At 38.5% G+C, this 16,353-nt stretch overlaps 1 protein-coding gene across 2 annotated transcripts in view; it reads left to right on the top strand.

Moving 5' to 3' along the window:
* The window catches only part of rsu1 (Ras suppressor protein 1), a 91,183-nt gene that overhangs the window by 33,415 nt on the left and 41,415 nt on the right, over positions 1 to 16,353 (top strand). For both annotated transcript variants that reach the window (XM_062984000.1, XM_003221955.4), the window contains one exon: positions 10,446 to 10,578. In XM_062984000.1, the coding sequence (XP_062840070.1) occupies positions 10,446 to 10,578 (133 nt within the window). The remainder of the gene's footprint in view (positions 1 to 10,445; positions 10,579 to 16,353) is intronic.

Here is a 16,353-nt window from a genome sequence, read left to right as displayed (position 1 = left end):
ATATATAAATTGTAATAATGAGATATATGGTGATACAACATATCTCATGGAAACCTTTTATTCATGTACAGTAGAGTCTCACTTATCCAAGCCTCACTTATCCAAGTTTCTGGATTATCCAAGCCATTTTTGTAGCCAATGTTTTCAATATATCGTGATATTTTGGTGCTAAATTCATAAATACAGTAATTACAACATAACATTACTGCGTATTGAACTACTTTTTCTGTCAAATTTGTCGTATAACATGATGTTTTGGTGCTTAATTTGTAAAATCATAACCTAATTTGATGTTTAATAGGCTTTTCCTTAATCCTTCCTTATTATCCAAGATATTCGCTTATCCAAGCTTCTGCCTGCCCGTTGAGCTTGGATGAGTGAGACTCTACTGTATTTTTAAAAAACATGATGTATTGCTTAGTTCATATACACCTAGAAGTTTCTTGTTACCTTCACGCAACACACCTACACACTGTAGCTGAAACACTGGCATGTCATGACACACAGTTTGGAGAGCTCTGATCCACAGGATTGCCTCTTCTCATATAATCCACCCCATACATTCAGTTTCTCTGGGGGACATTTCTTCCTCACAGCCAGAGACCTTTTTCTTCAGCCACCCCTAGACTGTGAAATGACCTGCAGAAGGGGGTTGACAGCTGAATTTAAAATAGTATTAAAGTCTAATCTCTTCTAGCACATCTATGCAGATGATTTTTAAATTATGAATTTTGAACCAACTGCTTTGATATACAGTAGAGTCTCGCTTATCCAACCTTCGCTTATCCAACGTTCTGTATTATCCATTGCAATCTGCCTTTTAGTAGTCAATGTTTTTGTAGTCAATATTTTCAATACATTGGGATGTTTTGGTGCTAAATTCGTAAATACAGTAATTGCTACATAACGTTTCTGAACATTGAACTGCTTTTTCTGTTGATTTGTTGTAAAACATGATGTTTTGGTGCTTAATTTGTAAAATAATAATATACTTTGACATTTAATAGGCTTTTCCTTAATCCCTCCTTATTATCCAACATTCTCGCTTATCCAACGTTCTGCCAGCCCGTTTATGTTGGATAAGCGAGACTCTACTGTATATTATTTTAGTATGTTCTCTTAAACTGATGTTATGTGTTTTAACTGATATGATGAATTGCATTTTAATCTGTTGTTCTCTGCCACAATCCATAGGGACAGTCATATAAGAAACAAAAAAAACCAAACATCATTGTCGTCATCATCAATTATAAGGTTGTCTAGTTCAAGTTCACTTTATTACGGTCATTGACCAGCTCATATGGTTGTCTAGTATGTTAATGTGGGATTTGTGTATTGGTAGTGTTTAAATGAAATTTGTGTCTTATCTATATTGCATGCTGATTGCATCATCCAGAGTGTAACATAGTCTGGAAAGAGTTAATTCCTAAGAAGCTGTGGTGTCCTTGATGTGTGGCTGGAACTGGGGAGTGTCCAGACACAAGTGTGTGTGCATTGCTGATTACATCAGATCAGTTCTGTTCTGCTGTCTGCTGAGTGAAAGTCAAGTCCTGTGTCTATTGTCTGCAAGTCTGTTTGTCTTGATTATTACTGCTTACAGTAAAACTTTGTATATAGTTTTACCAACGTCTCTGATGTCTCTTCGTTCTGCATTCCACTGATTCCATCCAACTACTGCTGTGCTGCAAATTACTCTGACATAGTAATACCTTCAAAATAATGAACTAATTGCTATTTCTATTTTCTGTCAGTGGAAACTTACAAATATAATCCCTTTTAGTAAATATTTCTTAATTAGCGAATAAAACTGCTAGCCAAGACTAGATCCAGACTTTGTATTTGGTAAGAGTTACAACCCGTATTGTACTAAGTAATTTTGTGTATTTCCTTTTTCTACAGCTTATTCAACCAGTCATATCAATGCCAATTTCACTTTTTAAAAAATTGTGTCAGAAGTGACTTGAGAAAATACGGCAAATCGCTTCTGGTGTAAGAGAATTGGCCATTTACAAAGACGTTGCCCAAGGGATGCCCAGATGTGTTACCATCCTGCTGGGAGACTTCTCTCATGTCCCCACAGGGTAGAGCTGACAGATCAGAGCTCACCCCATCATGCAGATTTGAACTAGCAACCTTTAGGTCAGCAGTTCAGCTGGCACAAGGGTTTTAACCAATTGCCCCACTGTGGCTTGGCCGTCCATTTTGCTAACAAAATATAGGGGGGTTTTTGGTTAGCTAAACGTGGCTTTATGTTTGTAGAACGTAGAACAATCATTTGCATCCAAGCTGAAATTCCTTAAAAATTAGGCATCATTGTTTGTTCTCTTCTGTCATAGATTGTTTTTCAGAGCAGGCAGGCACAAATAGTAAGAACATAGCTTTTTGTGAGTTGTCTTTTAACGCAGTAGGTAATGGGTGGGTTACCAGGGTGTCTGCCTTAAGCATTGTTCCTCAAAATATAGTTGATGAAATGGCGGTAAGCATCCATGCAGAAATAACATTTTTAGTAGGTGTTGTCTCTCCCTCTTCCCCCAAACCTCGAATTTAAAAGGTTATATGCTGCAGTGAGAGATGAACCATGATTCACCGCAACAACAGAATTGCAACCAGTTATATAAAGTGTCATGTAACACTAAATTTTCTACCTTGTATATATTCTGACAATTTTAACAACTGAAACAAACCTGGATAGGAGGAAAAAGTCAAAACAAAGCAACAGATGCAGTTGACAAGGGCATAGTGGTAAATGTCGTGAAGTACATTGTTTGATTTTTCTGTATTTAGTTAAAAGATTTCATCAGGATTCATGGGATACCTAAGATAAGAGCTTATTGGTTGCTTGATAATGATGGAATCATCAGCAAAGATCTATTGAAACATTTTCCAGATATTCAAAGAAAATAGTATTTATTTGATTACTACAGTAACATGTAACGTTATTATTGGATGCTTGGTTTTTATATGTACAAACAGAATATTAAACTCTTAAGGGTAAAAATGGAAGAACAGAATTGAAACAAAGGGCAAGTGGTTAAAGTAGCATAAGAGAAGAGAGATTTAATTTTTCTTTCTGTTTATATTTTTATATTATGTTGCATAAATCATGTCACTGTGGTAAAACAAAACAGATCCCCAGATTTGGAGTCAAAGTAATAAGTATGTAATATTAATAAATCAAACAGCATGCATCGCTAACCAGCTATTGGGACCTGGGTTAATAGTTGGAGGAAGGCATCTCATTAAATTGATGTCACTACCAAAAAGCCTCTATCCCTTATTGGATAAATACCAGCGATAGGCAAGATATTTTGTCCCATTGCCAACAGGAAGGAGGAAAAAACCCAGTTTGGTCTCCATGAAGGAGTTCAGTTGTGATACTTACAGAAAAACACTTAGCAGGACAAGTCAAACAAACTCAGTTATGTAAGAGGAAAATATTTCGATGAGGATGTGACTACAGGTGCATTTACACAGTAGAATGATTACAGTTTGACACCACTTTAACTGCCATGACTCAATGTAATAGGATCATGGGAGCTGTGGTTTTTCTGTCAAAGAGTGGCGATGCCTCACCAAACTACAACTCCTAGGATTCCATTGCATTGGATCATGGTAGTTAAAGTGGTGTCAATAGATGCATGCTTCATTTCCATGAGAGACATTGGCAAGATAGACAGAATCTGAATTAGATGTCAGAAATTTTATAAGTGCCAAAAAGGAACAGCATTTATTTATTTGTTTGTTTGTTTGTTTATTTGCAGTATTTATATTCCGCCCTTCTCACCCCGAAGGCAAACATTCAATGCCTTAACATAGAACAAAGACAGAGACAAACATAGCTCCGAGCTGGCCTCGAACTCATGACCTCTTGGTCAGAGTGATTTGTTGCAGCTGGCTGCAGCTGACTGCTCACCAGCCTGCGCCACAGCCCGGTGCATTGAGGACTGGCAACTTGAATCCTGCTGCAATCTGGACCTTGAAATAGAACTTACTTTTTGGATACTCTCCTAGTTGCTATTATTTGAGATGGAAATCGTATTTGCATGGGACCAAAAGGCCAAAAAGCCCAGATTACCACGATCTGAGCTACATCTTCAAATGTTAGAAGGACTCCATGTAAAGCTATAGCCCAAGTGGGAATTCTCAGTCTTAGTACAAAAGAAGCTCCCACCTTCATCCCCCGGCCATGATCCCATTGGGAACTCACAGGAAAAGCCATCTTTCCCTCTCCCTTATATATGCGAAAATGTGCCATGAGCAATATGAGGTGTTGTGTGGGGCAGTGATCAGATTCTTGGACTTGTGCAAGGTCAATTTCCAAGTCCTCAGTGAGCTGCGGAGCTCACTGGATGAAGATAGGCCAGTCACACATGCGCTCCTGCTGATCTATCAAGTCTGTTATGAGGATAAAATGTGGGGAGGAGAGACACAGATACTGAAAGAAAGGTGGATATAAATGTCACTGATAAAGAAAGAAAGATGGATATATAATAAAAGAGTCCCTGCCGGGTGGATCTTACGAAGGGTGTGTCAGCATGTCTTTACCCTGATGGAAGTGAACCTGGTCTGATTCTCCTTTGTTTCCATACGAGTAGGGCACGTTTCCTTGGGCTAGTCCCACTAAAAGGAAGTCTGCTGTTGTGTTCCCATCCTTTTGTGAGGCCTCCTGTTAATTTCAAAGTGGGCTTTAAGTGAACATCCCTGGCAGCTTATGTCCTGGCTAAGGCCAAATCATCTCTCTCTTTGGGAAGCAAAGCACGTGGTGTCAAAGTAATAAAAGCGTAAGCCCTAAAGTGTCAAGCAAAGCTGGAGAAAATCATGGCTGGCTTGTTTTTACATATAACCTAACTGTACATTCTGTTCGGTGGGTTTATCCCTTGCTCAGCCTTTAATAAAATTGGATCCAGAGGTATTTATATCCAAATAAGAAAATAAAATTAATTTCTTTTTTCACAGTGTCGGAAAGAGAGTGTGTCCTCTGAACTAAAGTAGGAAAAGGGCACTTGAACTTCAGCCTTAATATCATCTAAGAGAGAGCATGATGATAAGGATATTTTTGAGGACAAAGGAACAAAATGGGCATATGGGAAATTGGCTAGAAGATGCATGAGTAAGAATGAGTTGGAGAACAGAATATCACCCAGTTCAAGTTCCAGTCACATTTCTATTGATTTTTATCCTCGCCACTAAAGTAGGGGAGGGAGAGAGGTATTTTGCTTTTACTTTAATCATGGTGCCCTTTAAATTACTTAAACATATGTTCCAAATGGTATACATCTCTCTTGAAGCAAGATGAAACATCCTTTTTTCCCTCTTGTGAATTAGAGGGTCATTGCATAATCATCTAGCACCTGTTCGATCAGAACTGAATGTTGCAAAATGTACAAAAATGCCACATTGCTGACCTTCATAATTTCTTCTCTTAAATGCTGCCATAAGCACTTATTCTGAACAGTTATTTAAATTTAAGATCTCAATTGATTTAGAGTAAAATGTCATCTTAAGATATCTCAATGCTTTTAAGCTTTTTTCAACAATTCAGAAGAATATGTGAAGGCTAAAGGTAGGGACAGGGGCGGGGGGTCAAATGCGTTGGCACTGCAGTCCATGACCTTGTGAGTCCCTCCTTCTGGGGCCCACACTTTGAGTATGCCAAATGGAGTGACAAGATTTGGGTGGAGGTTGTGCTCATGGCCAATTGACTGCACACAGTTGCACACTACTGGGCCCACTGATAAAACAATCCCATATCATGTAAGGTTTTATACCCATACACTGTTGAACATCCATAAAATCTCTAAATGTAAGTCTTTCTAATAAGTACAGAATGTTTAAGCAATGAAGGAGTTTGGGCCAGACACACATGTGGATATGTGGATGTGGATGGAATACCTTTCTGGACTTAACTGTGGAAACATGAAACCATAGATCATTACAAACCCAATAGAAGCCTACAACTCTGGAGGAAAATACCTAGAAAATGTTTTTTTTAGATCTGGCTAAGTGAATTCATGGGTATTGGTCCCACAGATACAAAGATGATCTTCTTCATTCACTCAGTCGTTTCCGACTCTTCGTGACCTCGTGGACCAGTCCACACCAGAGTACCCTGTCAGCCATCGCCACTCCCAGCTCCTTCAAGGTCAAGCCAGTCACTTCAAGTATACCATCCATCCATCTCACCCTTGGTCGGCCTCTCTTCCTTTTTCCTTCCATTTTCCCCAGCATCATGATCTTTTCCTGTCTTCTCATGATGTGGCCAAAATACTTCATCTTTGCCTCTAATATCCTTCCCTCCAGTGAGCAGCCAGGCATTTTTTCCTGGAGTATGGATTGGTTCAATCTTCTTGTGGTCCAAGGCACTCTCAGGATTTTCTTCCAACACCACAGTTCAAAAGCATCTATCTTCCTTCGCTCAGCCTTCCTTATGGTCCAGCTCTCGCATCCATAGGTTACTATGGGGAATACCATTGCTTTGACTATGCGGACCTTTGTTGCCAGTGTAATGTCTCTGCTTTTCACTATTTTATCGAGGTTGGCCATTGCTCTCCTCCCAAGAAGTAGACGTCCTCTGATTTCCTGGATGCAGTCTGCATCTGCAGTGTTCTTTGCACCTAGAAATATAAAATCTGTCACTGCCTCCATGTTTTTTCCCTCTATTTGCCAGTTATCAATCAATTTGGTTGCCATAATTGTGGTTTTCTTGATGTTTAACTGCAACCCAGCTTTTGCACTTTCTTCTTTCACAAAGATGATACTGTATCTGTATACAAAGTTCTGAGCAGCCTTGTCCCTCTCTCTGCTTTCATCCCTTACTCATTCTTCTGAATGTCTGAACAAGGCATAATAGATTACTGTTGGCCCATGAAGATCCCTAACTGCTCAGAACTTTAGACTCGGTAATTAAAGCTTTTGCTTAAAAAAGAAAAAAGACTCCATTCATGCATAGGGGAATACATCTCTTGATCAATTTTGCTATTACAGAAGCATTCCTCCTCCAGTCTCATCTTACTAGATTGTGGCAAATTCCTGAGACTCTGCTTGAAATCATCTGCTTTCCCTTCTTCAAGCTCACCTTCCAGTCAGAGTTTGCCATGTTCCCCTCAACACATACTTGAAAAATTTGCACTCAAGGACAAATGTGAGACCTTTGCCCTCAATAGGCATTTCAGATGACTACAAGCAAGTTTATGGATAGAGGAAGAATGGACAGAGTGTTACTGTGGGGCTCATGGAGACCTGAGCCCAGCATAATAATATTGGGTTGCGAGTTGGACTAGGAATCTAAAAAACCAGGGTTCAACAGCCATGGAAGCACACAGGATGACACTCTCTCAGCCTTAGAGGCAGAGAGTCGCAAACCCCTTCTGAAATCTTGTTCCCTTTGAAAAGAATCTTCTTGAAGACACAACACAACTACAAGGGAGAGCTACAATCAGTACAGGATATCAGTATTATCCATTGGTACCATGTAACCCTCCATTATTTGGTTCCTTTTAAACTTGAGAGCATCTTGAAAAGATACAGGTTTTATTTCATTAAATAACTTCCCATCCTGCTTTTTTTTTTACTAGAGACTGGCATGTAATAACTTATGCCCTTCAAGCAAAAAAAAAAAATGCAAACAATTTCCATTACAAAAAAATACTGTTATTAACTGGCATTTTGATGGCCCTTCCTAGAATTCTTTTATTTTGACCCATGGCACCGGCCTTCTCACCTTTTCTGCATTATCCCCCCCAAAAAAGTTGTTCAGGTTAGAAACCTCCAAACCCATTGATGTTGCTTTTAAGAGTAATCTATTGAGATTATTTTTTTTAAAATCACATTTGGTAGCTACAATGGAAATAAGCTTGAGAGGCGAGGAAACCAAAGCTCAATATGGATGTGATTTAGTATGGGCAGCCAAACTGCTCAGCTAATTCATTGTTGGAGTGCTCTGCTATGTACTCTCCCGGTGAGATTTTGGAATATGAATGCTTACACTTTGTACACGATGCATCTTGCTAAAATTTTTCCTATTTGTATGAGTTTCAGCGGATGGCTTGTTTCCCTTCTCCCGATGGCAGTGCTTTCAGAATTATAAGTATAAGCAAGCGCTTACTGTGTCGGTGGCTTTAGAGACAAGTGTCTGTAGTTCTTTTTTTGCAGGTAATAAAATGGAAAATCCAATTTGCAATTGCAGAATAAGCCTCTGAGTGAAATATGATCTTCATAGCAACATTGGTCAGGGGGTTACTGCTAATCACAGTGCCGGCATGCTTCCCTAGCGGCTTCTTGCCTGAAGGCTGCATGCTGAACAGTGTGAATCTCTTGTTGAACTAGCTAGCATAGATTTAGTCACCCCGGCCTCTCTCTTATTAGGTCTTTTTTGTCACAGTGCTTAATCCTCTAGCCTGATCCTTGTTAGACACAGGGGCACTGCTGAGGCTCTAATAAAGGCGACTGGGCACAAGCCTCCAAACTAGACCCACTCAAGCATGCCGCACTTAGGGCAATTGCTGCCTGACTGGCGGTGGGGCTTAGGAAGCGGGCGGGGAAGAAATGCTTCCTGCACGTTATTATTTCAGAGAAGTACAGACCTCCAGGCAGAAGAGCACAGCTGGGGTAATGACAACTTGTTCACCGGCTGGCTATGAGACGAGCATCCATCTCCCTGTCGCCTCATTGCACACAAATCTGACGATCTGCCTTTTTTCTCTCATTATGCAAAACCCCCTTTTCCATGGCAGGTTGGATTGCATAACAGGCTGTCATGGGGAATGTGGAAAAAAGGAAAACCCAATGCCATTTCTGAAATGCAGCAAAATAGAATAGTATCATAGAATCATAGAGTTGGAAGAGACCTCATGGGCCATCCAGTCCAACCCCCTGCCAAGAAGCAGGAAATCGCATTCAAAGCACCCCCGACAGATGGCCATCCAGCCATTGCTGAAAAGCCTCCAAAGAAGGATTTGAAGAGAACATGAAGAGAGGCATCCTTTGAAACATCACTTGTCTGTGTTGCTCTACTGCAGAGCTTTCTGAACTGTTTGTTGGTGACATTTTAGTTTGTTGATTGCAGTGTGTTACTTCTCATTTGAAGATCTCTTTTCAAAATAATTATCCAGGCTAATAATACCTTAGAGGAGTGGTTCTCAACCTATGGGTCCCCAGATGTTTTGGCCTTCAGCTCAGAGAAATCCTAACAGCTGGTAACCTGGTTGGGATTTCTGGGAATTGTAGGCCAAAACACCTGGAGACCCGCAGGTTGAGAACCACTGTCTTGCAGAGTATTCTGAAATCTGAAGTACTCTGTAGACATACATATGTATAAGGCTAGAAATTTTAGTCAAAAAGTCAGTCCAAGAAACATGGGTTGGCTTACCTATGGGTCAGTATGAGTACTGCACATTAACTGTTATAGAAGAAGAATCCATCCCTTTCTCTGAGTAAAATATCAAAAATATCCATTCTGAGAATCTAAAAAAAGGACCAACCTCCTTTGCTGTCTCTGCCATGGTGCCATTTTTAGCATTTTTAAATGACTAGGCAAGGAAATTGCAGCTGGCATGCAAAGTAGCATTAGTGTTTTCCCTCTCTGCAGATTAACCCTCAACTTATCCACAGGTCATATAAAAATCCATAATTTTGGTCCCCAAATCTGTTGTTGACTTATATATGAGGTCAACTTTTATATATGAGTATTTACGGTACTCCAGAATCATTAACCTGAGTGGCTGAGATAGTAACAACTCTGCTTTCTGGTGGCCCAGTGTACACAAATTTTGTTTCATTCACAAAATTTTGAAAAATATTGTATAATTACCTACAGTTTATGCATATAAGAAAATAAATGAATTTCATATTTAGACTTGGGTCCCATCTCCAACACATCTCAATATGTACATACATGCAAATACAAGTATTGTTTTCCAAGTTTAATAAATCCAACATAGTTTTGGTTGCAAGCATTTTGGATAAGGGAGACTTTACCTGTATGTGCAAAAAAACTAGTGTGCAAAACAGTTTTCAATGCAAAACCATTTTATAGGCAAATTTCTCTCTCTGTGTGTGTGTGTGAAGGACTGCTAAACATGCAACAGTTGACCATTTTCTCAGTGAATTTTCTTGGAATTTTGAGACTGTTCTTTTCATCAAGAATTCAAACGTGTAAAAAAAAATTTCTCCTGCCTCTATGAAATCTTGTTACATTTGCTAAAAAGAATTTGGTGTCATTCTTGCACAAGCATTTATTGAAGCACGAGAGATTAGATGTCTCTCTGATCGGGTCAATCCTCCAGGCATATTAAATCATAAATAGTTGAGGGGACACCATTGAGGTGGTTTGAATAGTGGATTTATCCCATTATGTTTCTTATATTTAAGTTTTACACCTAACGTGTTTTCATCATGTTTTCTTAAATGGTCCATAAAGACTCAATTCTTGTTTAACCTTTACACAGGTAACTTGGACTTGATTGGTCAGAAGCAAGTCTTCAAAGCAGAAAATAATCCCTGGGTCACTCCTATTGCGGATCAGTTCCAGCTGGGCGTTTCACATGTGTTTGAATATATTCGTTCAGAAACATACAAATAGTGAGTATCGTACTTCTTCGTGTGTTCTTTTTTTTGTAATTGACTCATTCTAAACTCTACCAAAATGCCTCTGTGTCTGTCTATATATGTTGTTTGTCTGTTGGCATTGAATGTTTGCCATATATGTGTTCATTGTAATCCGCCCTGAGTCCCCTTCGGGGTGAGAAGGGCGGAATATAAATACTGTAAATAAATAAATAAAATTTCCTTTAATGCCTTTACTTCCAGAATGAGATAAGAGTTCCTACCTTATATGCCTCACCTGTTTTATTTCCCTTCATCCCCATCCTGGCCTGCGTACTTTGCAAATATTTTTTAGTCAACCATCTTATCATTCACATTTGAGGTGAGAAGAGAGGATGCCTTTGTAGAGGATTTTAATTGTATTAATTGGTTGCATTATTAATAACTCATTCATCTCATGTTTGTTTTACTTTGACAAATCAATAAAAATTAATAGAAAATGACCAACTCCTGTTACTTCCAAATTATAAAATAAGATAACATAAAATATGGTAGTTATTCAATATGTTAATATTGTTGACACTGAGCAATTTGGAAAATCTTGATGCTCTATAATTAATTTATTTTTAACAACTTATTTCCAGGCTCTGTGTTGGAGTAAGGACACTGAATGCTATATCTATTCATGGTGTTGTTATGGTGTGTGTTAGAACTATTCAGTTGTCAGTGAGGCAGCCATTTGGGGGACTATTTTCATGTTTACATTTGTATATATTATTATTCATTCAGCTTCTTTGGTGCAAGGTATAAAAAGTCTTGGACAGACTTTTTATGTTTAAGAACTTCCCAGGAGGCTTTATTGGTGGATAATATAAATAAGAATGAACATGTTTAGGCATGGAAGTATTTTCTAAGAATTTGAAATGCAAAGCAAAAAAACCCCACTAGAATTGACAGAATGATCCGAAACTCTGAAATTGCTTTTCTGGAGGTTAGGATAGAGTAGATGTGTCTGTTCAACAGTGCAGGGGAACTGTAGGGGTGTTGATGGTATTCCTAATGGTGATGGACCTTAATTGATCATGGTAGATAGAGACAGAAATGGGTGGGTTTTGGATTTTCTGAATATGAATTCCCACTATGTAGTGGGTGTCTCGCTAGCTAAATATTGAAAGGTTTCTCGAGATTTTTGGTTGTTTCCCCACATGGTGCAAAAGGATAAGGGGCATCACTACTGTACAATTGCGGAAAGTTAGAAAGTGCCACAGCCAAGAAAGAATTATGCAAAGGGAATTATAGGTAAATAAATTATTGAAATAAGCTTCTACCTTCTAGCCCATGGTGCATTTGCAATGAGGCTTTCAGTACTGAATGAATTACCCACCCATGGATTAGAGGATATATGTCAAATTGTGACTGCCATATGCTAAAAATTATGATCAAACCATAACGAAATGCCTGCCTACATTGAAGGAGCTGTGAATCCAGTAATTTTTCAATCAAACCATCCAAGGTATAATTATTTGTAGAGTGTGATGGATCTTTATGTGGGCAAGCATCCTTGTAGTTTTGAAAGATGGCCTTGCAAGCCATATTTGTATCCTTTAAAGTAGTGTGCTTACAACCCAGACCAGTGCCAAGGAACAGGCAGCAAGACAAGACTGGGATCTTTTCTTTCTATCTGCCTATACAAAGAGTTATGATATTGAATAGCATTCAAACATCTGTTCACTGTGCCTGTTCTCATAAAGTCCCTTTGTGGCGGGAGATTGTATTCAGATTTGCGTGCCTCTTTCCTAATGTAGTACTAAGCAAAGTATAGTCTTGGGAGTGCATGTAGCTCTCTATTTGCAGCTTTCATAGAAACATAGAGTTGGAAGATACCACACGGTCCATTTAGCCCAGTGGTTCCCAGACTGTGGGCCATGGCCCACTGGTGGGCTGCGAGACCTAAAATAAGGTCCGCGAGACATGCGGGGGACACCTTCCAGCTTGTCAATGTCTTTTGAACTGTAATGCCCAGAACTGGACACAGTATTCCAGGTGAATATTTTCAAACTGCTTTAGATTCCTGTGGCCAAAAAGAGAGGACAATTGCCTACCTGGATCTGTCAATTCATGCTTCAAGTAGATTGCCCAGCTCCCCTGAATTGTGTAAGTAAAACTGTCCCCCTTCTTTTCAATATAAGAAGTGGACTTCTGGCCTTTTCTTCGGGAGGAGAATGCAGGTTTAGTATGCCTTATCCAAAATGCCTGGGGCAAGAAGTGTTCCACATTTTGGATTTTTTCAGATTTTGGAATACTTGTGTAGACATAATCTCAGGGATGAGACACAAGTCTAGAAACAAATTCATTTATCTTTTATATATATATATATATATATATATATATATATATATATAGCCTATGTGCAATATTTTAAATAATGTTATGCATAAAATAATTTTTGTGGACGTTGGACCCATCAGAAAGCAAATGTTTCACTCTCTCAGCCACTCACGTGGACAGTTTTGAAGTAATTCAGATCTTGGAATTCCCGTTATGGGAATTCGACAATGTGTACTGTCCTTGGAAAATACCCCAGGCCTCCCGCATATGCCCATTCCCATTCTGCTATATCCATTTTCACTCACACATATTTGTTTACTTTTAAAACAAGACAGCAGGTAAAATTAAATTACATTAACTGGAGAAGTGAGAAAACTGAAATATAATTATGTTTCGGATCATGTACTAGTTTGGGAATTGCAAGTTTAATTCAGATTTTAATGTAAACCAGTTGAACAAATTTTTCCCATATGCCTAGTTTGTACATTAACATATGCAGAAAAGATTTTTTGAAAAATAAATTATTGTGGCTATAACAAAACAAACAGATAAAGAAATATGTTTGGAACAGTTTCAATGCTGAATTGCCCATAATATGACATATTCACCTACTTTTCATAAGACCATAAGATTTTCCCATCCCTTTACAACTCATCTACTTGCACTAAAGCAATTGTTTCTTAAGATTAACCTTAATAGCTTGCTTTATTATTTTTATGAGGAATATATAACTTTGTAGATTTCCTTCCTTTCCAAGAAGGGTAATTCTTCGACTACAGCTCACAGATCTCCCCCAGTAGTCGAGAGATTCTGAGAAATGCAGCCTAAAAAATCACTTCTCCGAGATCTGTTAAGATCTGCCTGGCTGGCTGAGGTTGAAGGTACACCTAATCCAGCTCTCCAGTTATATTTCTTTATCCTGCTTTTCATCCCAAATCATACCACTTGAGACAGAGAGAGATAGTGACAGAAAGATAAAAAGAAAAGGCCCATCATCTGGTTTACAACTAAAGCACTGATAATCAATTTTGGGACATAGTGTCCCATTTTGGTTCAAAACTGGCTGAAAATCACATATGTAAGTGATTTTTCATTGCTATTTTTTAGTTTTGTTGTCCTTTCACAGAGTTGGCGGGGGGAGGGGTTAAACTGACATTTTGAGGGAATTTAGATTTGCATGAAATAGTAAATGTTTTGGAGGTTCTGGGAATTGAGGGAGGGGACCTTGGAGGCCACCATCAGGGAGTTGAGGCCCCATATGGGCTGCACATCTCCAACAGCTGAAGTAAAGAGACAAAACATATAAGAGAAAAGGAGCGGAGGGAAATTGTAATCATTTTTATCTTCTTTTGCTAATGCACTTACTTGAGCATCTCTTACTGTGCATGTGTCATTTAGAGCAATAAGCAGAGCTAAATGTACTTCCCTTGAATACTTTTACTCATTCTCCAGGCCAGTGGGACTCCGAATAGTGATCCTTAGAGATTGTTGGTGGTCCTTAAATTATTGAGTGCTGGCCTCTGGCACATTTTTAGAAAAGAAACAATTGTACCCAATGGGAATAAACATGGTGCTAATCCTGGGCACACTGGATCCCAATACTGTGGGATCTTCCATATCCCACAGTATTGGAAGCAATGTTCGTACAAAAGGATGTGGCAAAATTGGTCCCACCTGGCCTTGATATTAGTTCTGGGAGACTGAGAGTAACTCCCCATAGTAGTCCAGGAACCCTAGTCAGCAACAGAAACTCTAATCTTGCATCCTTTATTCAAAAAATAGCCAAAAAAATGGACTTGGATTGGAGCTTGAGGAATAGTACTCCTGGAGGCTATAATCCCAAACCCCAAAATTTCATCACCATCATGATTACCATAGTTCCTAATGATCATGTCGGCTGGGAGCTGTAATTCCAAAAAAAAAAACAAAAAAAAAACAAACCTAATTGTTTGGCTTTGGAGACACAAAGAAATGCTTGGGAGAGCCTGGCTAATTTTTACAAGATATCTGGCCAGCTTTCTCCTACTGAGAGCTAAACTCATACTCATCGTCCCTCCTCCGTCATTGGAGTTTAGAAGCAACATCACATTATGTTTACATCACTTCTGAATAATATTTCAAGACTGTAATTCTTCATACACTATTAGTTTAAACATTTATGTCTCTGTGTACTGTACTTACTGAACATAGAGCCAATAAATCATACCGTCTGTTATGTCTTTGTCAGTGTCTTCGGCATACAAGTTCCAGAGAGAATAGATTTCTATCATAAAAGGTCATTCTGGAAGTTGACTAGGGGCACTGTTTTAAAAAGCATGTAATTATTCCCATCAAAGTGGGCAAATTGCCATTATGCTTTGCTATGAAGGGGAAAATATTGATATATGCCTTTAAAATTCAATACTTATATGGACAGTCCATAAATGAAGTTGACAGGCAGGTTAATTTTATGTGCAAACAAATTTAACTCCTAATCTTTGGCTTAAACCTGAGTAGATATATTGCTATATATTTGACAAAACCTACCTTGATAGTTACTTTCCAAGAATCTGATATCAGTCTCAGAAAGAACTGAAAAGTTCTGTTTTTATTAAAGAAAGATGTATCCAAGAATTTCATTTTGCATTAGTTCTTTACCACTTTCCAAGATTAATATGCATTTATCATTCAGGTCTAGGATTTCCCAAACTTTATAGTAGGAGAAAATACATACTTTATAGTAGGAGAAAATACATACAACAGTTTGAACTTTATAAAGTAATAATATAACCTTTAGTCAACTTGCTCCAGTCAAAACAATTACTTTGTATCTCTGGATTTTTTATCAACAAGAATACCAGTTTATTACCAACACAGAGGAACTTCTTCTGGAATTGACAATGCCCTTGGTATCTGCTGGGTTTGGTTCCAGGGCTTTCCATGGATGCCAAAATCCACAGGTACTCATCCCATTATATACAGTGGTGCACTATAATAGTGTTCTTTCTATAAGATGGCAAAACAATATTTTTTTTCCTTTGGAGCAATTACATGTTGTGATTGGTTGAACCCATAGATATAGAATCTGTGGATATGGGAGGCCAATTATATATATATATTGAATTCTCAATGTGCTAATAATTATCTAGATGAAAAATGGCCTCCCGCAAATAAGAGAAAGGTATGATAGCAATGAACCTGAAATATGTAAAAGTAGAGAATACCTGGAAGGAGGAAAAGTCCAAGGGGGCTTCTAAAAGTCCCCAAGTGAGTATGAAGGCACTGAATGTACATAGTTCCCTTTGCTCCAAAACAGTTGTTCCAGAGTCAAGGAAGGCAGAGGGATTGAGAAATGTGTTCCATTCCTCCTATGTGCCATGAATTAAGGCGACCTTTGAAGTAGAAATCTTCAGCTACTTTCCCCAAGGGGAACCATTCTTTCTCATCCCAGAATACAAGGAGAAAAAATAAAGCAGAAGATTTAGCTACACCGGAGATACTTTT

Source organism: Anolis carolinensis, chromosome 6, assembly GCF_035594765.1.
Source record: "Anolis carolinensis isolate JA03-04 chromosome 6, rAnoCar3.1.pri, whole genome shotgun sequence".
Lineage (NCBI taxonomy): Eukaryota > Metazoa > Chordata > Lepidosauria > Squamata > Dactyloidae > Anolis > Anolis carolinensis.
Note: the sequence above shows the minus strand (reverse complement) of the source record. Positions and strands in the feature narration are given on the sequence as shown.